This window comes from Amphibalanus amphitrite, unplaced genomic scaffold (assembly GCF_019059575.1).
Source record: "Amphibalanus amphitrite isolate SeventyFive unplaced genomic scaffold, NRLGWU_Aamphi_draft 000377F_arrow, whole genome shotgun sequence".
NCBI lineage: Eukaryota > Metazoa > Arthropoda > Thecostraca > Balanomorpha > Balanidae > Amphibalanus > Amphibalanus amphitrite.
In genome coordinates, this window is record NW_024881871.1 from 196,303 (window position 1) to 219,726 (window position 23,424).

Below are 23,424 nucleotides of genomic sequence, written 5' to 3' on the forward strand. Positions count from 1 at the left end.
CACTAACTTCACACGTGCCTCATATCCCTTATCCCTTAATCGTCCCTTAAATGACGGGGCGCGCCAAAAGTGCCTCAGGGGTTCTTCCGATCGCGAAAAGAATGGTCCCAGGCGATTCCCCGGGTCGATATCTAGCCGCACCACCACTAACTTCACACGTGCCTCATATCCCTTATCCCTTAACCCTAGAACGCCTAGGGGGGGGGGTTGTATCAACCCCCCCCTGAGGTTTTTTCAAAGTGCACGCTAAACGGCTTGTCGTAGCGGGCTGAAATTTTCAATACCCTCTGGGGCAACCTTTGCGCATCTTTTGCCGAAAAAAAATTGATCGGGTCATGTCAGGTCACGGAGTTATGACGTCATAAGAGGTACAGCCTCCGGCCGGATTTTCACAAACTGAGTGCCAACACCCGAGGTTTCCTGCCGGTGGTACGGACATCGGTTGATGGATCGTGATGAAACTTCCCATGCATGTTGGGGCAAGTATTGGCTATCATATGGTATAAGAAATTTGACCGGGTCAGGTCAGGTCACGGAGCTATGACGTCACAAGAGGAACAGCGTCCGGTACTATTTTTGAAAAGCGCCCGAACCACTATTTTGCTAATTCTTGTCACCTCAATGGGAATATGCAGCAATATTAGCTTCTATAGGGAGCAAATGGACCTCCCAAATCCAAAAATACAATCAGATTTCAAAAATTTAAATTTTGATTTTTCGAATTTCTGCCGCCGACTGTGACCTTGCCGACTTCCGGCGCTCCCAACGCGCCATTTTTAGAGCTAGGGAAACGAAATACATACCAAACGATAGAGAATTGATCAAGGAACACGATAGTGAAGGTTTCAAGTCGATATCTCCCACCGTTTTGCCGCAATCGCCGCCGAAAGTTGAAAAAAGTCTATTTTTCCGAAAATTTGACCTTTGACCGGTCAAAAGTAGGTCAAATGTTGACCTAGGACCAAAAAATATACCACCAATCGCGAGATCTCGTTGAGAGCAATCCGTTGGTTTTTTCCGCTAAGCTCTACGACCTTCCGTTTCCAACCGAATCCGACGCCAACTTCACGCACATGACTTGGCTTTGGAGCCGCAACGCAACAGACGGCGGAGGTCAGGGTCGCCGCTAGGGAGGCGGCCGTGTCGTGTGCAGCGGATTTGCTGCGCCTGAGCACCCACAGAGCGGCACAATTTCCCACCTATGGCCTATGCGCTACTGACTACTCGCTAGTCGGCTAGTCGCTACCTTCGTTGCACAGGACCTGCCTTCTATCATCTATATTCTATGGGACCTGCTGACACGCAGCGCTCATCTGAAGAGAACTAATAGTACAATAAGTTGCCGATAGAGGCGCTGGGGAAGGTAAATCGTGAAAAAAACTATAAAACTTTGAAGAAATGCGGGCAAATTAATTTTACATTCAATTTTTTCTTCAAACATTTTCTAAGGAGAATATCAAACATTTTGGCGACATGGCTTCATGAGTCCTCGAGTTCCTCCTATCCAAGGCCCTAAATACGAGGTGTGGCTAAAAAGAAACCGGACTGCTCGTGCTGGCCATAAATTAGGGGACCAGAAGACTAGCGAGATACTTGGCATTAATCTTTAGCATATTGTCGTGATGTGTGCCAAACGGCATCTCGATATCGCAATTATTCTCATTTCCACAGCTCTTTGTTTTATCGATGTTCGGCGGCCTTGTCATCGCCAGGCTTCTACAATGAACTTCGAAAAAAGAGGGAACATCACGTTCATTGCCAGACTGGAGAAAAGTCCAACAGAGACGCTGAATCTGTTCAAGGCTGTTAATGGGGAGCAAGTCATGTGTAACATGCAAGTGTTTGAATGGCATACGAGGTTCAGCACTGGTCGTGAGGATGTCGGTGATGACCCCAAGGTCTGGAGGTCCATCAACGTCCGCGCGCATGTCGAAGTCGAGAGTGGAGACGACATTGATCGTCTTTTTCGATCATAGGGGATTCGTTCACCGCCAGTTCGTGCTGGAGGTGTACCACAGTCGACCAGCCACTTCTACAAGGAAGACCTGGGACGCCTCATTTCACGAGTCAGGCGCACCAAGTGGAGTTTCTGGGAAGCAAAGAACTGGGTGCTCCATCACAACGCTCCCGTGCATTCTGCCATTAGCGTCAAGCAGTTCTTTGCCGAAAAGTAGGTCGCGGTGCTCAAGCACCCTCCTATTTGCCAAACCTCCCTCCCTGTGACTTTTGGCTCTTCCCTGAAATGAAAAACGTCGTCAAGGAAACCCATTTTGAACCAGTCGAGGACATCCAGACCGGAGTGACCACCGTCAGCGTCATCAATAAAACAAAGAGCTGTGGAAAGGAGAATAATAGCGATATCGAGGTGCCGTATGACACACATCACGACAATATGATAAAGATTAATGTCCAGTGTCTCGCTAGTTTTCGGGCCCCCTACTTTATGGTCAGCAAGAGCAGTCCGGTTTCTTTTTAGCCACACCTCGTACACTCCTATCCACTTCAGGAGGACAACACTATTCTTCAGGAACGTTTTTAATGGATTGTTTTGATACGTTTGTGGCGTGCGTGTTGCATATGCATTTCAAGCCCCGTGCAAGCCCCTGAGCCCCCTGAGTGAGCGCGCGGGCTGAGAGCAAAAGGGATTGGAAGTTTTGGTAAGATAATTATTTATTTTGGGCTTTCATGTTGATATTCTTCCTAATTAAGTTGAATTACTAGCATCGAATTCGAATATTAACAACAATGACATGCATCATGGTTCATGAGCTTCTTAAACAAATGGCATCTTGAGCTTGATTCTTGGCTTCGCATCACAGATCATGATTGTATTATATAATGTAGTTTATTGGTGATACGAAATCAAAATCACTCAAAAATGTCAAAAAGACAAATTCCAATTTTGGATTGACCTTGGTTCTAGTACTGTCCGTTACTTTGTTTAGTTTTAAAAACAACCTATGTGTCATGACATATGACTTATGAGGAAGCTGGAAATCTTTCGGTATATGTCAAGTTTAGGTCCTAACTACAATTGTGGCGCTGTTGATATGAATATGAAACAGCAAAAATTTTAGGTTTTAGGTTAGGTTAGGTTGTAGGTTTGTAGGTTTTAGGTTGTAGGTAGGTAGGTTTGTAGGTTAGGTTAGGTTAGGGTAGGTTTGTAGGTTGTAGGTTGGTAGGTTATAGGTAAGTAGGTAAGGTTAGGTCAGGTTTGATTATGTTTTTTTCTTTTATTTGCGAGACATATGAGTATCATTTTTGGATTCAGGATGTCAAATAATGCAAAAATATGAAAAATTTATCAATGAAATCTTCTTAGGACTTAAACTTGACATTTACCAATCTTTCTAGTTGAGGTTTATTTGCCATTGGGTCTACAGTGCAGGGATATTTCTATCTCACACTCCTCTGAAATGCAAAGATAAAGTTTGTTATCTCTGCATCCCGCAAAGATAAGGTCTCGAGGGTTCATAGCGAAAAATCAATAGTTCAAGTGATGATGGGTCAATAATCGAACGACATTGTTTATGGATGAAACTTATCAAGTAAGAACAAACTACTCTGAATCTATTTTTAGATAGATGAATGCATTTAAATATAGTGTTTTATTAATTAAGAATAAACCTCAACATAGAAAGATATAGGATTCCTCATGGCTCACTCGTGGAAGATTGGATATCTTTTCCTCGCGTGTTACAGAAAAACCTCGCTCGTTCGTCGCTCGGTTTTTCAGTAACCCGCTTGGAAAAGATATCCTTATCTTCCACTCGGAGCCATGAAGAATCCTCTATATCTTGATGCACCCACTGCTTAACCCTCGCCCGCACATGGGGGGGGGGGGGTGGTTGCCACCCCCCCAGGTAGTCTTTCTGCTCTGCACTCAACATTTTTAAAGCTAGAAGGCTGATTTTTCGTATAGCTGCTCCTCTATCCTTTCTTGATGTCCACTGAAAATTTCAAGTTTCTGTGATTTTTGGTTTCGGAGATATGACCTTGTTTTTCAGGTCATGTCATGACCCAAATGGCCAATTCTCAACATCTTGTGCTTGCCATGGGCCTTGTGAGCTTTTGACACCCTGATTTCGGGCTTTTTTTGCCAGTCTTACCTCCCACCTATCATGGAACATGTTGTTCGACGATGTACAGGGGTCAAGGTCAGGGTCAAGGTCAACCTAGGTCATCTAAGATAATTGCGTTTTAGGCAAGCTGAATTTACTTTTTGTGAAGTTTTTTGACTGCATTTTTGGTAAAAGCTTCTCAGATCATGATTTCATGTAATATGGACCCAAAAACAATCGGTGCACACATCAGTATACACACAGACACACACAGACATACAAACACATATAATTGACCTTGACCTAACTTGACCTGAAATGACCTCAGCAGCAAAATTCTGGTCGGGTAGTGTGACAAAGAGGTTCTAGCTGGCTTGGCACCAGAAAATAGCATCGTCATCGGTATTTGATAAGCAGCGCACTTGATATCCAACGGTGACCCAAAACAGCAACATTTTTTAGTTTGACCTGACCTGGAAGGTCAATGACTGACCTGAGAAGGTAAAACTGGGTATCATTGGATTCGTCTCTTCCCAAAGAATCTTTTTGGTCTTTACTGCTAAGCTCTATCTCCAACAGGAACGAAATGGCGCGGGGGGGGGGTGGCAACCACCCCCCCCATGTGCGTTCTAGGATGGGAAAATGGCATGTGCGGGCGAGGGTTAAAGGAAATATACCACTTTTAACATGGAGTTTTGAATTGGAATAGCAGTTTTGTAGCTTAGGCTGAGATAAGCACAAATCAGGAGCAGTTAGGCCCCATCAAGCACCCTAGGCAAAATCGATATTCCATTTCTAGATCTGGAAAAAGTGCCTTGTAGAGGAACTTGGTGCATTGTAGAAGAATGCTGAGAAAGCAGCCACCTGTCTCAGAGGCTAAGCTCAGCCAATCAGCATGCAGTTGCTTTTGAATTATGCAGTATGATTGTTTATTGGTTAACCTATAATAAGCCTCTGTGCCACCACTATTTAACCTCTAGAATAGATGAATTATAGTTCTTCCCACATGAAAATAGCAAAGAATATTTTGTTAACATAAATTATTTTCTTTTCCATTCATTTTAGGCATAAAAAACATAAACTGTAGCAAAAAAGGAACTGATTTGGGGAAAGTGGTATATTTCCTTTAGGTTGAAGGGGAGTGTGAGACATGAGTGATTGCTGAGTGCTGATGAGCTAATTGTGTTCTTTTTTTTAGGTTGAGATCAAGATGGAGCCACTTGAAAAACTGGATGAAATATTTGAGCTTGACAGTGACCAAGAGTGTGACCTGAGACCAATTGATAGTGATGACAGGTCAGCATGGTGTTGGGTAACTATGAGTTATGTGGGTTGGGCAAGCTTAAAGGCACCTGCTGTTCTGTGCTGCAAAATGCAAATACCATTGCCATTTATATGGGATCACAGTCATCAGCATCACTGCCATCAGTAGCATTATCATTGTTATCATCATCAGGATGGGATTTATGAAAATGTCCATGATCACAGCTGGTTGGTATGGATGCTTGGGTAATTTGGATACCTTTGATCTGTTTGAATTATGAGCTAAAATTGATTTTTTTGCTTACTAGATACCATCACATGCACAAGCTGAGCTTATGTTTTAATCACAACACTGATAAAACTGTGCTTTGTTTTATAATAAGAGACTACTCCAAGACTAGGTAGCACTGTCATCAATAACCAGGAATACTTTATTTTTTTTTTCAGTGATGATGAATTTTCTCAAGATCTTGTGCAGCGTCTTCAGCGTCTGGACAAACAGCGTCCCAGATCAAGGCAGCAAGGAGGTGCCAAAAGTAGGCTTGTCCTGCTTTTGCCTTGTTTTCATGTCTTCTATCCTTTATTTATCATGCAGAAGACCTACCTTGCTCATGACTAAGTTGTCATGTAATTTTTCATTTCTCAGTGTCAAACTAGGCCAGTGTCAGTGTAGGTAATCGTCCTCTAAACATGGGTGTGCTTTATCCACTATCAAACAAAATACTTTCAAAAGTAATTGCAATATAACCGTAACTGGTGACTGAAGGTAGGCGTAGGCATCTTCATGTTAACTTGTTTCTCTTGTTTCCCCAGAATCCAGGTTTTTCTTTGTACCTATTCGTGTCTCACACCAATCCTGGGATCTATATTTTTTTCACGTTCAAATGATGATAACACCTTAGGCGTCGCATCTGTATGTTCAATGTTTTTTTCCAACTCTTTTCTCACACTGATCTTACCTTCCAGAGCCCGTGGTGGTTGAGGATGAGTTCGAGCGGGCCGTGAACGCCGAGCTGTCAGCCTCAATGGTGGCGCACTGCCGCCGCCTCGCACCCCAGCTCGTCAGCGACCGTTCCCTACCGGCCGCTTCGGCGGAGAGCCGGGGAGACTCGGCAGCTGAGACATCCCAGCCGTCCGCCACACCGGCCGCCGGTACTGCGTCGGCGAACGGCGCCAAGACCCCCTCCAAGGGAGAGAAGAAACAAGAGGCCAAGAAACCGGAACAGGAGTACTATGACGATGTGTATTTTGACTCCGATGACGACTCTGAGACGGGAGATGACGCCAAAAGTCCGGGTGCGCCAGCGGATGCGGCGACAGCAGCCACCGTCGATGCCAAGCTGGACTCAGAATCTCCTGCAGGTGCGCATTTATTCGTTATTGTTTTGTTTTATTTAGGGCGCGTTCGCAGTCTCTTCGGGCGAAGAAAATTCTACGTTGTCCGGCCAATCCCGTTCGATAACTGCGGCCAAGCCCCCGCTGACCTCGAACGCCATTGGTCGGACGACGTATGTACAATCTTCGTCGTCCGGGAGCCTCCGAATCCGAGGTTTGTGTTCGTATGCTGACTGAATCTATAGAATGCTGACTGAATCCTCTTCCTACCACTACCTGGCGGCAGATGCTCTAACTGCTTGTTCCTCGTCTCCCCGTCAGATGGCAGGGCGGCGGGTGCGCCGGCGGCCGACCCCGGTAGTAAGCGGTCGGAGCGGCGCCGCCGCCGCCGGCCGGTTCTGTCCAACGATCAGCTGTTGTACGACCCGGAGATGGACGAGCGGGACCAGCAGTGGGTGGACCGGCAGCGGCGGCGCTACCAGCCCGCCGGCGGCAGGTAGGCAACGGCTTATAGGCAGAAGGTGCCGGCTAACAGGGTTATAGTTGACCAAATAGGCACCGGCAGCGGGCACAGCCTGTCGGGAGGGGCATATTCTCCTAGGAAGCGTTCGAGAGCTTCTTGGAGGTTGGGAAAATTGCGATTAGAATGTTGCCATCCGTCCTTCCTATCGCCGTTGCCAATTCGTCCGCATGCTAGCTCGCACTGCCCTGCATATCCGAACAGGCGGTCACCTCACTCTGACGACGGTGGAGGGTGGGCCTCTTCCGACCATTGCTGGATGATCTGCCCCATCGGGACAGTCATGTTCCAGCGGAATAGGCTCAGTGTCTGCATCGCACCAGTCGTGGTTGAGCGAGCCCAATGTCTCGCCTCTGTTTTTAATTCCATGACTCTGAGAGTCGTATTTTACCAAAATGGGCTACAAAGACACGTTGCCGATTTAAATTGCTGCCTTGATAAATTATGTGTGTTGAAGGAGAGATGTACTCAGCAGACAACGGCTGAACTTTTGCTAGTCTTGGGGTGTGCTTACTTCCGCTATTTGAGCGTATCATCATGTAAGCATTCGATACCTGTCGTATATGGCGAATTGATTACCGTTCTGTTCATACTTTGCCATCTTCTTTGGCCTGAAGAGATATGTACTATATACCACTGATTGACCCCCAATTATAACTCATCTTTTTGAAGTTATCGGCACTTAATTCATGCGTAGGGTGTTTTGACCGCATGGCCGTCATCGCTATTATGACTTATGAGGCACGTCGAAGTTTCATTGGACGTCCTCCACAATAACCCTGCACTGATTCTTATTTATTTTTTATTATTTATTTCGTCATCCTTCCAACAGGCTGATGCGCCCAATTACAGGAAGGCTCCTGCTCCTCCTCTTCCTTACCCCTCCCCCCTAGGCTACGGCTAACGTGGGAGCCCACCCACTCCTGGTGACACAGCTGGGGACGACGCCCGCGGGACGGGCGACACCGGGAATTCACGGTTACCACGCCCAAATGTCTGGACACTTGCAGTGGTTGCACTGCGGTGTCCTGTAATCGCTCGGCTCTCTCCATGGCCTGTCATTCAATGGTTCCTTGTGCTACAAACTGCTGCTTGATTCTGATAAGCCCGATCTCCTTTCTGAGAACGCATTTTGATCAAGGCTTTATTTAAAGGCACATGAGCCGTAAGGTCAATTCGAACTCAACGTTTCTGAATTTTTACCCCGAAATGTGTCTCTGTCTTCTTTTTTCTTCATTTTTTTTACGTGAACGTTTGTTTCGTTTCTTGCCACGCTTGTCACTTTAACCAATATTTCAAACAGTTACTTATCTTTGATGTCAAATGATCATTGTTCTGTGCAGCCGACTTTCATTTGCGCACCGGTCCTTGCCCTCCTCCGGAATCCAATCGGCCGTCGGTCGACGGGGCCGGCGGCGTTCTGGCTACCGCCACCGCTCGGTACTAAAAGTGAAAGTTGCCGCCCATGCTCCAGAAACGAGAGCAAAACCCGGCAGAGCTGTTGCGCCACATAGTGATTAGACGCTATTCGGTTGTGGGTCCGAGGTTCTTGGTTCTATATCATCTCATGAAGCTCGGATATGGACGATCACTGGACGATCACCGTCGATCGCCATATGCAGCAGGCTGTTTGGCTCCGTCATATTTTTGCGAGTACGAAAATACTTCACGCTTTTAGGAGAGGTAGCAGAGTTGGTGAAGAGGGCGCGGAAAAGCCATTCGCCCTGCTTTCGTAACATTTGTAACGTAACATTCATACTGCTAGTGGCCCATTGCTTTGTAGTCCGGCATGTAAACAAGTCTGGGATTTCACCAAGCCAAACTCGACTGTATGCTGGGGAGTTTTCTGACCGTACCATTCCCGACAGCTCCACTGGAAACCTACAGTCGAAGCCCACTAAGCTGCCGCACAGTGACGCGGTGCTCAACTGTCCTGCTTGTATGACCATGCTGTGTCTCGATTGTCAGAGGTAAGCGAACGCGTCCCAAACACATATCTCATGTGTATTCTATCATGAATTCATCCTTCTGGCTCACTACAAACTCTGATGTTATGTGTAATGAAATTATTTTCTTCTAAGTGTTTTCAGTTTTTTATTCGACCTGATCGGTCCTTTCATTTTCTTCACAGACACGAGCTATACAGTAATCAGTACCGCGCCATGTTCGTCTTCAATTGTGACGTGGACTCGACTCAGGCGCTCCGATATCGTCTCAAAGAGCCGCCGAAGCGCCGAGGACGGCGCGGTGCTGTCGAGAGAAAGAGTCCGACGACCGCTCCTCGCCGGCTGACTCACAGGAACTCTTCAATCCCGTTAAATGCGCCACTTGCAAAACGGAGGTGGCTGTATATGATAGCGATGAGGTGTATCATTTCTTCAATGTGATAGCGAGTCACTCGTGAGGTCGTTGTTGAGTTATGATCTGTGTCTGATTTTCTGTCGGTACCCGTTTCACGTGAAGCCCTCGTTTTGTATACTGATTTACAGTTGTGCCCCTCTGTCTTGTGTCGTAGGTGGGAATAATGAAGACTTAAAACTATGTGCTGCGTTTTTGTAAAAAAAAAAACTTGACGAACCCATACAATAACGTTGCGAAACGCGGATGCTTGAATGTTTTGAAAATGTAAAGGGACTGAGCGGGACTGCTTCATTTTCCCGCCCTGCGCGAAACTGTGATGAGACATATATGTAATGTCGCATTAGATCATAAAAATACACCATACAAGACACAAACTGTATTTATTCATTGGTCCCAAACGTATTCGCTGCAACGATCTGCCTTCAACGTTGTATCAATATTTCTATAAATAAAATAAGGAATAAATTTGTGCAAATGAATGCAGAACACGAATATATCTGACTTGGTCACATCCGTTTAGTCAGGCTTTATCACATAGATATACACAAAAGCATAACACCTGGGGATAGCTAAATAGTTACTTTAGCTATCGTATATAAAAGGTTCTCACATCAAATCGCTGTCGACTTGGTCCCGCAGGTGTCGCCATAATTATTTCGCTCACCACTGTACCTGTGCTGGGGTATACCTCACTGATATTCGCCGCGAAATACGGCAATGTTTTTGTCGGTTTCAAACAGCTTGACCTCAAACAGCGTGACCTCGGAGGGCAGGAACGGCTGCAGGCTCTCCCAGATAAAGACGGCAATATTCTCCGCCGTCGAGACAGTTTCCCTGTGGATAAAAGTCAATTTGTTGAAAGGAGACTCATTAAATTACCTACATCAAACATGGACACATCTCTTAGACACACCAAACTCGGTGATTGGACTTTCTACCAAGTGGTTGCTTCAAAGTACTCGCGAGTTTTAGAGCTGCGGCCGATGGACAGTGCGAAATCCGTTTGCATTGTGCATTTACTACTTCATGCAACACAGCAGTTGTGTGCTCCATTTTGGCCTTAGGGGCTAATCTGTAGGCTACGTTGCCCGTTGGCAGGTGGGTAAGTGGTTGTGAATAAGTAAATAAATAGGAAAGGCTATAATTGGGTCAATTATTAGCACAGCCGCCTTCGAATATTTTTGCGAAGGATCGGTTTCTAGGCGATTTTGTGAGGACTAATGAAGACGCGCCATGTCGCCTTGTAAATCGGCTTATTAATGAGTGAGTACATAATCGGCTTCCTTGTTCGGTAGTTGGTCCAGTAAAATAGCCAATTACATCGAAATTGTCCACGTCTAGCTGACAGGGCTGCTTAACCTTCCAGGCGGTGGGGGGGGCATTTTTTTGCCCCCCCCCTTAGTTTTTTTTTCAATATATCTCGAGAACCGCTGCGCCGATCGTCACCAAACTTTCAGTACCCTCCCGGGAGCAGCTAGCGCACATGGTGACCAAAAATTTTCCAAAGGCTATGATAGGTTGGCCGCTAATGACGTCTGAGTGACGTCATTTTTGCCATTTTCGACCCAAAAAAAGGTTTCGCGGGAAGAGCTGTCAGGCCTACAGCTTTAGAGATACAGAAACATATTTCAGACATAAAAGGTGTGGAATCAAAAGGGCTACAAAACTGCTATTTCGGTTTTTCGAAATTTTGGATTTTGACCCCCAAAAATCAAAAAATGGATTTTTGAATATAATAGCCAAAAAATCCAAAAAGTTTTTTGAATTTCGAAAAAAAACCGGAATATATGTGATAGTCCCTACCGCCTTCTATCTACATACCAAATTTGAGATCGATAACTCTTTTTTGGCCAAGTTATAGCAAAAAAACTGTTCAAAATTGATGACGTCAAATTTTCAAACTCAATTTTTAGCAATTCTAGACCTCGTAGCGCAAAACAAAGACCAGCATTAGACCCCGTGACGAGCTGCATCGAATCGATACCCATTTTATGCAAAAATATCAACTTTGAAATTTGACCTTTTTTGACCTGACCTTGACCTGACCTCCACCAAAAAGTGACCTAAACCGTACCTGATGGTCTTATAACCAACACCATTGAGTTGGAAATGAAAAACTGGCCATAAAACATGCATCGCATAACCTTAGTAAAGTTGGGCTGATGTGGTGAGTGATGACCCTTGGTGACCTTTGGTGACCTGACCTGTGACCTGACCTGGTATGACCAGTGACCTCGAATAGCAACATATGTACTATAAACTGACGCCTTATCGCTGATTTTCGACAAAATGCGTTTTACTCGGTGTTATAGCGCTTTCCCTAGAAGCCCCGTGAACGGTGAAACATTTATCTTTGACCTGACCTGTGACGTCATCGGTGACCCCGAGGTCAATGAAATTTGGTTTCCTTCGACAAATTTGACAGGGCTATCGAACGCCGTTTGAATTTTCCGGATCCGTCCAGTAGTTTCGGAGATACGGGGGGGGGGGGGCAAAAAATGCCCCCCCCCCCACCGCGCGGAAGGTGGCTGGTAGGCCACCGCCTGCCGGGTTAATTGGCATCGTATTTAAACGGATTTGGCCGAGGCTCGGCAATGAACCGTGCTACATAGATGTACATAAATCGACATGCGTGTTATGCAAGCCGTTTTTTTTAGAACACTTATAATGATGTACGATGTTAAGCAATTATTTAGTGTAGGCGGGCAGTTCGCACGTTCTTTGAGAAAAATGAATTTTGAGATAAGTGAATAAGTGCTACGTTCTAACGGCCCGTTCTGACCTGAAGTACGACCCGTTCTGACCTGAAGGGCGGCCTGTTCTGGCCTGAAGTGTGGCCCGTTCTGACGTTCTAACCGTCCGTCCTGACCTGAAGTGCGGCCCGTTCTGACCTTCTAACGGCCCGTTCTGACCTGAAGTACGGCACGTTCTCACCTGAAGTACGACCCGTTCTGACCTTCTAACCGCCCGTCCTGACCTGAAGTGCGGCCGTTCTGACCTTCTAACCGCCCGTCCTGACCTGAAGTGCGGCCCGTTCTGACCTTCTAACGGCCCGTTCTGATATGAAGTACGACCCGTTCTCACCTGAAGTACGACCCGTTCTCACCTGAAGTGCAGCCCGTTCTGACCTGAAGTACGACCCGTTCTCACCTGAAGTGCGGCCCGTTCTCACCTGAAGTACGGCACATCCTTGTCGATGTTCCTGTGGTCCATGACATCCATGATGGCCCTCTCGATCCAGACCTTCATGTCGGAGATGTTGACCACCATGCCGGTGTGGGGGTGGATCGGACCTCGAGCCGTGACCTCCACTGTAGGCGCGTCATCAAACGGGCGTCATCCAAGGGGTGACATCACAGGGCGTCATCAAAGGGGCATCGTCGGTGCATCATCAGCCATGAGCCGGGCGTCATCAGTGGGGTGCAATGAATTCGACTTTCTTTGCCTCTTAACTTTCTGCTCGAAATGGCGTGTTGCACCTACAACTTACAAGCGATCGACGATGCATGTGAAATGACAAAAAGAAACAACCAGATAAATATCACGTACAATTGCGTTACCGGTCACTTTATTACAGCTCACCGTCCTCACCTCTGTAATTGTGGCCGTGTCCATTGACGTGGTTGCACTTTCCGAATATTTCTTATTTTCTTCATCGATAGGTGCACGCTGTGAAAGGAACATAAACCGTGTATTTTAGTCTCACCCGAGTGGGGGTCTCAGCCAACCTCGCCATAGGGGGGGGGGGGTATGAGCTATGCGCCACAGCTTTCCCTGCACGTAGGTATATAAAGACCTGAAGAGTGTGACAACTGGCAACCCCTCCCTCCCCCACTCACGAGAGCGAAAGCTTATCACTGGGCATTGGCATGAACTTGCCAAGCTTCCGCGAACTTAATAGCAACGCCGTCTCATGCACTGTGCACTGAACAGGAAACAGCACTGGCGTCCTGGCGCAGTTAAAGGGACCCTCCCACCTTCAAAAAAGTTAATGAATTGGCATGAAAGTGATGTCGCTCGGTTCAGAAAGAGCAAAAACGAATATCTACCAAATTTCATCGAAAAATATTCACCGGTTTTCAAGATATTAGACTTTACTTTTGTTTACTTTTTGGGATCTCCGCTGTTCCTAGCGACTTTATTTGAAAGTGCGGCATTTGTTGCGCGCAAAGCAGCATATACCACCGCGTGCTACAAAACGTTTTAGTCAAACATTTAACGGACGTTCGAAAGCCTGATGACGTCATCAGATTCCCGTAATGGTTAAGAGATAGGGACCACGCTGGTCCCACCCTGCAAGTAAAGGGAAGAAATTTCTTGAACACCATAAAGCTGCGGGGGTTGCGACCAGGATAAATGGTGGTTTCTGAGCCTGGCCGCAAACTTGGCTATCTCAACTCAAAACTAATGTTAAGGTGGGAAGGTCCTTTAATGGAGGGCGGCCTGGCGAACCAGGGAGGGCTAATACCTACGTCTGATATCGCAACACATTTGTGGGTATTTATGTCCATATGGATATAGTATATAGTACGTTTAGTCGACATGACACGATAACGTACAATATACAAAACTGAAGTAAGCTAACGGATGTGATGATTTGACCGTATATGTTATGTTTATGCTAAGAGCGTGCCGGAAGTCACGATTCACCTCCACTGCTGACATGATCAGCGCTGTCGCAGGTCCCCTAAAGAACTGTGACCTGTCAGGGCTGCTGCAGGGATCAGCCAATCTAAGCAGTGCTTTCACACGGCTCATCATCCCTAACCTGGGCAGCAGTTGTCGGAGTGACCCCAACATTCACTGACCTGTGACCTGTCACGGCTGTCGGAGGGCACATTCCCTTCTCACTGACCTGTGCAGCCGATGACAGGCGCTGAAGCTCTGGATCCTGGTGATGTAACCGATGGGCACCCCGCCAGTACCTTCCACCGCCCGTCGGTCGGGGGCCATCGGTGCGCCGGGCGTGGGTCACTCGGCGGTACCTCCCCTTCCGCCAGATGACAGGCCTCTGGAATGTATCAGCATTCAGCACCCATGTTCTGGTTGGGGGCGGCTTCCATTAGATTATTGTATGGAACTTTCCCCTACGCTGGTAATCACATCAGACGCCATCTCACCAACTTCCTGGAACTATGTGAGCCTGAGGCATGGCACAGTCATCGCATGACCAGAGACAATAACAAGCGTCGGGCTCGTGGTTATTGGCTACGTTTCTGACTTCTCCCTCCCTCCCTCTTCTCTATTTTCTCGCTTACGTATTTCGAGTTGCACTTGCCCAGTGTTTCCTTCTCTGTCCGCTGCGGGAGCTGGCACGTGTACGACCACCTCTCTGACCGCGCTGCGCTCTCCAAGTCTCTGGAGGGCGGCACTTCTGGCAATCGATCGCAGGCCGCAGGGCTACCTCACCGCCCATCTATGAGGTAGATTGTAAAGTTGGGGTGAAGGTCAACTCCGCTAGGTGACTTATTTCTCACATCTGCTGCGGTAGCCGAGACGGGTTGATTGTCATAACCTGTGACGAAGAAGGTATGTTTAAAATCCGTATTTTGCTTCTCGCTGAGAAAGACTGCGCAAACCCCGCCTATCTGGCATATCTTATCACGAATATTTTCCGCTGAATGTGAAATAATGGTCACCCCCAGGTCAGGGCGTATTATAAGGGATTTTCACTGGGTCGGCAATCACAATTAGGGGCGGCATTTTGCACTCATAGGGGCGGCACTTGGCATCTGAGGGGGCGGCATAACTACTGGTATTTAACCCTCGCTCTAGCAGGGGGGGGGGTCGATGCGACCCCCTAAGGTTTTTCGAAGATAGCGTAAAAACGGCGGCGCGCAGCGCCGTTAAATTTGGCACAGCCTATGGAGCAACCTTTTTACATATGACCTGAAAATTTCAGGTCCGGGTGACCTTGGGTCAGGTCACCAGGTCAGAAAAACCGGTACAAGGTCATGGTCAAATTTCATTTTTCTTTTTGCACCTGTCCAACTCACAGTTTTGAACTGATTTCCTTCAAACTTTCAGGATGTGCTAAGTTCACCGAGTTGTATAACATATACATAGTTGGGTTTTTTGAGGTCACTGACCTGAGGTCAGTTAGAGGTCATTACGTCGTAATGTTAAGCCTATGGGAAAATACTAATTCGGAAAATACTGGAGATATCCGCTTCGTTCTATCACTTTTGTGCTTTGAAACCACAGGTACTTAACAGCAGGTCACTTGGTGCTTCTTTGTTTGGTGTGACTTATCCATGGGTCAGGTCAAATGAGGTCAACTGAGGTCAAATGACGTTTTTGCCAATAACTTGGCACATAATGACGCTAGAGCTTAAAAATGGTATCATTGTGTTCCTGGTGATCAGCCGAATCGAATGATATGCGATATGATGCAATTTGGTTAACTTGAACTTAATTTATTAATTTAAGTTTACTTAAAATTTAAGAAAAACTTTAAGTACACTTAAGCAAGCTAAAAAGTATATCATTCGACGCGCCTTGACGTGCTGAGTTCACTGGTGCTTTTCTTTTGCTCTATCTTAATTAGATCAAAAGTTATAAGCGAAAAACTTTTGACCTGTTTTCAGCGAAATTTTTACATTTATACCCTCAAAACCCCCCAAATATTGACCTAGAGCCCTAGAACAACCAAATTTGCACAGGGGCGAGAACTCGGAGGGCCCACCTACCTACCAAATTTGGTGCTTCTAGGTGCCATAGGAGCCAATCGCGAGGGGAGTCGCATCGACCCCCCCCCCCCCTGCCAGGCCGTGTTATGAAAAATGCCCTGCCAGGGCGAGGGTTAATGACAAAAAAAGACACGTTCGACGGTTCTTTTATAACTCTTTCTAAGTAATGATTTCAGATTCAACCTAAGCTCAGCGGTATAACGTTTATTTTTCCGGGATATAGTATTTCTCTCGTCATAATGCGATAATTGAACTATAATTCCTCAAAATAAAAGTGATGCTGCCCGAGTAATGTTGGCGTCTCTTCTTTAAGTACCGGAGGCGCTCCTCATTGTCATTTTGCCCCACATCACTGCTCACATGGCGCCCTTCAATGTAATGGTGCCACCCGTCAACGCTCAAAGAGATAATTGCGCTCCTCACAGTGTCGGTGGTGCCCCTCAAAGTGGTTTAAGTGCCCTAAAAAAAAGTTGGTGGCGCGCCTCAAAATGATGCTGTCGTCCCTTAGCATATCTGCAGCGCCCCCAAAATGACAGTGCTTTCCCTTAACCGGCGCCGGGCTGAGGTTGTTTGAACCCCCTCCCGACCCCTATAACTTGGCTACTGGGCCACGAGCGACACGCGGTAAGCGGTATTCGGCAGAGTGTCAAAAACTACTTGGGTTAGTTGGTTAACCGTACTTTGGTTAGGTCAAGTCAAATATCAGGTGACCAGAGATCATCAAAGGTGAAATGTGGGTGAAATGTTGTCTGTTTCAACATCTATTAAGTATTGACAAACTGGCGCATAACTCGGAGAAGAATAGAACTACAGCACCGCGAAAAAAGCGCATTCGATAGCTCTTCAACGTTCCTATAAAGTTCTCAGACTTGACTTAACATCAACGGCTTAACCTCCAGAGCACAACTTGATTTAACCCGTGCCGGGCCTGAGAGGGTTGGAGTGGACAATGGACCCCCCTCCGCCCCTCTACTGAGCTGTTTAATGAAGAACCGTTTTACTGTAACAATTCTTGACTCGTGCTGTTTTAGAGTCATATTTTTCCCAGGTTTTATGTTTGTAGATATAAAACTTTATCGGAATTCACTGGGATTGTATTGCGTATGCAAGTCCAAATATTTCGGCCAATATTGTTTGGCCTTGGTCACTGGACAACTACAATAACCCTATAAGTAAGGTCACATTGCAGCGATTCATGCAGGGGTATCGCTGCAATGTGACCTTACTTATAGGGTTATTGTAGTTGTCCAGTGACCAAGGCCAAACAATATTGGCCGAAATATTTGGACTTGCATACGCAATACAATCCCAGTGAATTCCGATAAAGTTTTATATCTACAAATTCTTGACTCACGAAAATTATGACATTGTTTTTTTCAGTACTGTGCTCCTCTCGTCGAGATGCGTCGAATGAACTATATTTTGACATTCAAATGTCATTAGGGAAATTAGAGCTCAGGTCCAGGTCATGACCTGACTGGTAAAGGTCATGTTGCATATCAATCCATTTGTTTCGTCAAACTGAAATCATCTAAGGTGTTTTCATCGCTCAGGCATGTCGCATGTCTCTATCAGAAGTTATTGAAAAAAGAACTGCTGGAGGTCTTCCATGACCTGACATGACCTCAAGGACATAATGAGGGGTCGTTGGTGGCAATTTTCCGATTAAGTGTGTCATTTTTATTGTTTTCTGATGTTTGAATTCGTTACTTTGACATTTGTCTACCTATAAAAAGAGGCACATGCCCTGATTTTCTCCCATTGCCTTATACCTAATGGAAGGGTCGCAAAATTGTCCTTACCTTTGGTCAAAGATATCGCAATTTCGAGACTTACATTTATATATACAGTTACACACTGTTTGTCTTATCAATCGCTGGAGTTATAAAGGGATCGTTCAGTCGGTGTATCTATGGTGAGCATTTGCCTGTTCCGTAGCTCAGTTGGTAGAGCACCGTCTCCCCGCTTTGTCTTCGCTTGCTTTTTGTCTGCCGGTCGAGCCGGAGAGAAAGTTACCGAGTGAGGGTCATTCAAATTTCAAAAACTCAATGAAAATGTCACTGGGGTCACGAAAATGTTTGAGTAGGTAGGTATAACATTCATTAACTGGGGGGGGGGGGGATGAACGTATCGTTGCAATACGCTGTTCATTACGCGAGTAACTAATAAATAAAAATGTATGAGCTTATCCTTACTCCACCCGCTCTCCCTCTCCATAAAAAGAGAGTTAATTGTGTTGCATTTTATTTATATGCAGAAAAATAGAGGCGTCAAAGGATATGGCCGATTATCAGCGACCCTTGCTGCGTAAACAATGGGGTATGACAAGTGGGGGTAATGGCCCCGTCCAGCGCCCATAAAGTGGGCACCACTCGCGCGACCTGCCGACCACTGTTCTATGTAGATGGAGCCATAAAACACCGTGAATGTTTGAAGCTTGACGATACGGATCGACTGGTATGCAACATGTTTTACTTCTGGTGAGGTCATGAACTTGACCTCAGGTAAAATTTTAAATTAATTTTTGTGAAGACCTAAACCACTTTGAGGGACACCACCGACACTGTGAGGAGCGCAATTATCTCTTTGAGCGTTGACGGGTGGCACCATTACATTGAAGGGCGCCATGTGAGCAGTGATGTGGGGCAAAATGACAATGAGGAGCGCCTCCGATACTTAGAGACGCCACCCACATACTCTGATAAGAAGAGACGCCAACATTACTCGAGGGGGGCAACATCACTTTTATTTTGAGGACGCCACCCACATTGTAAGGGGCGGCACTGTACTTTAAGGACAGCCGCGGATACTTAAGGGGCGGCTCCATCATATGGAGGGGCGCTACAGATCGTTAATGGGCGGCAATAGGTATGATATTTAGGGACTCCCGATACTTCAAAGGGCGCCACCGTTTGTTTGAGGATGACATCATCACTTTGAGGGGCACCACCGATACTGTTCGGGGCGCCACCGACACTATAACGGGCGCCACCGACACTGCCAGGAGCACTTTGACCGGCGTTACTATCACATTTAAGGGCGCCATGAGCACATTGGGAGGGGGGAGGGGGCGGCACCATGACGTGGAGGGGCGTTACGAAAGGTTTGAGGGGCGGCAACATGACATTGAGGAGCGCCTCCGACACTTCGAGGGACATCAGCATTTCTTTAAGAGGCGGCACCTTGACTTTTGAGGAGACACCACCGACACTGTAAGGGGCGGCACCATCACTTTGAGGGGCGCCACGGATGGTTTGAGAAGCGGCACCATTATGTATATGGAGGGGCGTTACAGAAAGTTAGAGGGCGGCAACATTGTATTGATGAGTTCCACCAAAACTTTGAAGGGCGCCACTGACACACACTGTAAGGGGCGGCACCAGCACTGTTAGGGGGCGGCAGCATCATTTTGAGGGGCGCCATCGACTCGTTGACAGGAGACACCATCACATTTAGGGGCACCACTGGCACTTTGAGGGAGGCACCATCACATTGAGGGGCGCCACCGATACTGAAAGGGGCGGCATCATCTGCTTGAGGGCAGCTCCATCACAATGAGGGGCTAGGTGGATACCTAGAGGGGCGGCACCATTATATTGCTGGGTTCCTCTGACACTTCGAAGAGCGTCACTGACACTATAAGGGGCGGCACTAACACTTTAAGGGGCAGCAGCATCATTTTGAGGGGCGCCACCGACTCATTGGCGGGCAGCACCATCACATTCAGGGGCGGCATCATCTTCTTGAGGGGCGGCATCATCTGCTTGAGGGGCGGCTCCATCACAATGAGGGGCTATGTGGAAACCTAGAGGGGCGGCACCATTATATTGGTTGGTTCCTCTGACACTTCGAAGGGCGTCACTGACACTATTAAGGGGCGGCGCCAGCACTTTAAGGGACGGCAGCATCATTTGAGGGGCGCCATCGACTCGTTTGCGGGCAGCACCATCACATTCAGGGGCGCCACCGGCACTTTGAGGGCGGCAACCATCACATTGAGGGGCACCACCGATACTGAAAGGGGCGGCATCATCTTCTTGAGGGGCGGTATCATCACATTGAGGGGCGCCACCGATACTGAAAGGGGCGGCATCATCTTCTTGAGGGGCGGTATCATCACATTGAGGGGCTCCACAGATGCTTAGAAGGGCGGCACCATTACATTGAGTGGGGCTACTAACAGATTTAGGGGCGGCACTGTCACATTGAGTTGCGGGATCATCACTTTCTATAGACGGCTGCTTCACTTTAAGAGGCGGCATTATCATTTCGGAGGGCAGCAGCCTCACTATGAATGACGGCACCTAGCCTGCATGTGCGTGCTGCATCCTAGAGGGGGCGGCAACTGGGTCGGCAAACGGCTGTCACTGGGTCGGCATTCTCCGTGACTGGGTCGGCAATTGCCGACCCAGTTAACATGTTAAAATACGCCCTGAGGCACCCGAGGTCAGATGACCAGGCTATGGTGAAGTGATATGACTTTTTAAAGTTCAGAATGAGTCACAGCTGCACCAGCTGAGTAAGTGGTTGAAAACTGACCAACTGCTAAGGGTGATACAACTGTAAAAAATATATGGTGATGCAGATTCCGGAGTGGAGCCATCTGTCAACCACCTAATTTGTAGGTAGGTATGTCTATTTGTTCAAAGGCCTACACGTCCGTTTTATTACCTTGTCCTTATCATATTCATTCCCAAGAAATCTCTCAATCTCTCACTACTGATGCATTTGGTAGTTGGTACGCAACTCTAAATCTCTCCATTCAAACGTCGTGATCCATTAATTCATTCAATAATCTATTCGTTCATCAATTCATTCGTTCATTCATTGAATGCTGCTACTCTTTCATTCATTGATTGCTCACATCCATTCAATACACTCCCTAATCATAGCATACCAGGACGTCCTGACGTACGGTCGTCAATCCGCCCCTCATACAGAGCCCACCGATTCTGTCGTCGACCTGTTTTCACTCCGGACCCGCCCCGTCCACTGTGTAAATAAACACGACGTCCTGTGTCGTCCTGTTACGGGGGCCGGGCACGAGCGAGCGAGCGTTGGTCGGTCGCTGCTCTCGGAATGAATCCAGACGTAAATGCCTGCAGGCCGTGGTCCCACTGAGGGTTGTTCATGAGGCAACCGACCTAGCCACTTCTATTTGTGGTGAGATGGGACGTTTTTATTAAATACTGTAGTGTGTCCCGAAAGTTTTGTGGTAAGCTCTAGTCCTGCTTTTGCGTCAATATTTCCTGACCTTATGGCTAATACAGCCTACAGGTTACGGATGACTTTGGGCAGTAAGTCGATTACCAGACCGTGGCCATGGTCATAGAGATATAATATAAGATATCTACATATGGCCCTGGCGGGCAGCACTTTGATCTGTACTTAAAATGAGCCATTTAAACCTTTTGTACTTTTATGAGTAAAACGTTCCCGAGTTTTTCATCTAGAGGAATCGTGTCTCTGCATCTGAAGCGACCTGTACCGCATTTTAATTCGTTATCCCCAAATAACCTTTATGATAGCAAGACGGGGTGCGCATCATCGTACTCTGTTGCATCATTAACCTCGCCAGATAGGTTAGTACCTAGATAGATTGCGCGCCGCACCTCGCCACAGTTGTGCCTCTGCTCGCCACAGCAGCACCATTGCCCGCCGCAGGAACACCGAGTAACGTCTGGCCGTAGCCATGGGCTGTGGCCTGAAGCTTATACAGAATTAGCGACCATGGCCTCGTTTCATAAAGCGAGTCCGTTATAACTTAAAGCGGTTTTTGGTCTTGTATTGCAAGTGCATGTGAAGTGACGACGTTAGTTTGAATCGTTAAATTTATTTATCTTGCAAACAAGAAGAGAAGGGAGAAGGGGAAATAAATTTAGCTCTTCACATGCACTCGCAATACAAGACCAGAACCGGCGTAAGTTACGGACTCGCTTTATGAAACGAGGCCCATGAACGGATGTTGTTTGCAAGTGTTGTGTTTATGGGGACACGTGTCGCGTATAGGAACAGCAACCGTATTATACACGAGCAATATTAATTGTGTAAAATGTAGTTAACTGTTTTGAATGTAGGTATATAGGTGGTTGTTTAAAGGTAGGTGACCACACCGAAGGGGCTGACTTTCGTGGTACCGATTTGTCTTTCTGGAAGTTTTGACATCATGAACTGGCCAAACAATGCTAGGCTAAAGCTGGTCGTCTTGGTTATTCTAACGATAAACAAACAACACTCATCATAACCCGGAGAACCTTTCCATTCTGGCTAATTAAAAGTGGCTATTAGGTTAAAGTTACAGATAAATGGATAAAATAGCGATGAAAATCGACTCTGGATAGTGGATAATTACTCGTCCCAGTACATTACTGAAATTGTAAAGCATTATTGATGTATAGATAGGTAGTAGATACAGTGCAGGAATATGTCTGCCATTGATCTATCGGGAGAACGAAAAAGCATAACAAAGGTCTCTGTTAGTTGCGCCACATAATTAATATTATAGTTCGATGAAGTAGGCACTATTACTCTGACCTCAATCATTTACTGATATTCACCACTTATCATTCTATAATTTGTTCGACCGTTTCCTATATAATACTCTGACCGCTCCCTATTATAGCAATGCTGTCTTTAAATACCCACTCATGTAAGTACGTGTTCGCCTGTGATTAGCTTCTGGAGAAAATTTAGAATGCTTTGCATTCAGTAGCGGCGGAACACCTTCAATTAAGGGGGGGGGGGCACTGCCGACTTTTGGTCCCGTTCTTTCCATGCAGAATTTTACTGAAGCTTTAGTTCTCATACTCTCCACACGTTCCCATAGCGCTGCTATCGTCGAATATTTCACCTTCCGTCCGCTAATGCCAAAATCAAAGGGGGGCACGGTGCCTCGGTGCCCTCCCCGTTCCGCCGCCTATGTCTGCATTAGCATGTTCCGCTCTGAACCATAGCAATATATCGGTGTCGAGCCAACGATTATTCACTCCGTAGGTCAATGGAACTCAACGGATGCTCATCGACTGATAAAGTTACGAATTCGGAATAATATAAGCTATGATGAAAATATGACAACTCAAGGCAACTAAAAGGAGGCACCTACGAGTTTGTTGAACGCGACTTTTCCAGCATCGTAAAAAGCTTCTCATGACGAAGCCATGGACTGTGCCTGTGGCATGGAGTGTGGACTATGCGA

The 23,424-nt window shown here is 46.7% G+C and overlaps 2 protein-coding genes across 3 annotated transcripts; one reads left to right on the forward strand and one right to left on the reverse strand.

Moving 5' to 3' along the window:
- Nucleotides 1-2,363: 2,363 nt before the first annotated feature.
- On the forward strand, nt 2,364-9,914 carry LOC122389948 (E2F-associated phosphoprotein-like). Of its 2 annotated transcripts, none has more exons than XM_043382460.1 (7): nt 2,364-2,657; nt 5,260-5,357; nt 5,772-5,860; nt 6,291-6,686; nt 6,981-7,155; nt 9,048-9,149; nt 9,311-9,914. In XM_043382460.1, the coding sequence occupies exons 2-7, from the start codon at nt 5,272-5,274 to the stop codon at nt 9,564-9,566; spliced, it is 1,104 nt and encodes a 367-aa protein (XP_043238395.1). In that variant the 5' UTR covers nt 2,364-2,657; nt 5,260-5,271; the 3' UTR covers nt 9,567-9,914. The 2 variants fall into 2 exon arrangements, with proteins under 2 accessions (XP_043238395.1, XP_043238396.1); XM_043382461.1 differs by having other exon boundaries at nt 2,523-2,657; nt 5,772-5,851.
- LOC122389949 (6-pyruvoyl tetrahydrobiopterin synthase-like) lies at nt 9,910-13,190 on the reverse strand. Its single transcript, XM_043382462.1, has 3 exons — nt 13,132-13,190; nt 12,713-12,851; nt 9,910-10,374 (listed from the first exon to the last, which is right to left on the reverse strand). The coding sequence occupies exons 2-3, from the start codon at nt 12,808-12,810 to the stop codon at nt 10,230-10,232; spliced, it is 243 nt and encodes an 80-aa protein (XP_043238397.1). The 5' UTR covers nt 12,811-12,851; nt 13,132-13,190; the 3' UTR covers nt 9,910-10,229.
- Nucleotides 13,191-23,424: the final 10,234 nt, after the last annotated feature.

What these genes read in the sequence shown, in the direction of transcription:
- LOC122389949 (XM_043382462.1), bottom strand. Translation starts at nt 12,810, where the DNA reads ATGGTGGTCAACATCTCCGACATGAAGGTCTGGATCGAGAGGGCCATC. An exon ending in AAGGATGTGCCGTACTTCAG is followed by an intron (nt 10,375 to 12,712) that starts GTGAGAACGGGC and finishes TTTTATCCACAG; the next exon opens with GGAAACTGTCTCGACGGCGG.
- LOC122389948 (XM_043382460.1), top strand. Translation starts at nt 5,272, where the DNA reads ATGGAGCCACTTGAAAAACTGGATGAAATATTTGAGCTTGACAGTGAC. An exon ending in GGACTCAGAATCTCCTGCAG is followed by an intron (nt 6,687 to 6,980) that starts GTGCGCATTTAT and finishes TCTCCCCGTCAG; the next exon opens with ATGGCAGGGCGGCGGGTGCG. An exon ending in TACCAGCCCGCCGGCGGCAG is followed by an intron (nt 7,156 to 9,047) that starts GTAGGCAACGGC and finishes CATTCCCGACAG; the next exon opens with CTCCACTGGAAACCTACAGT.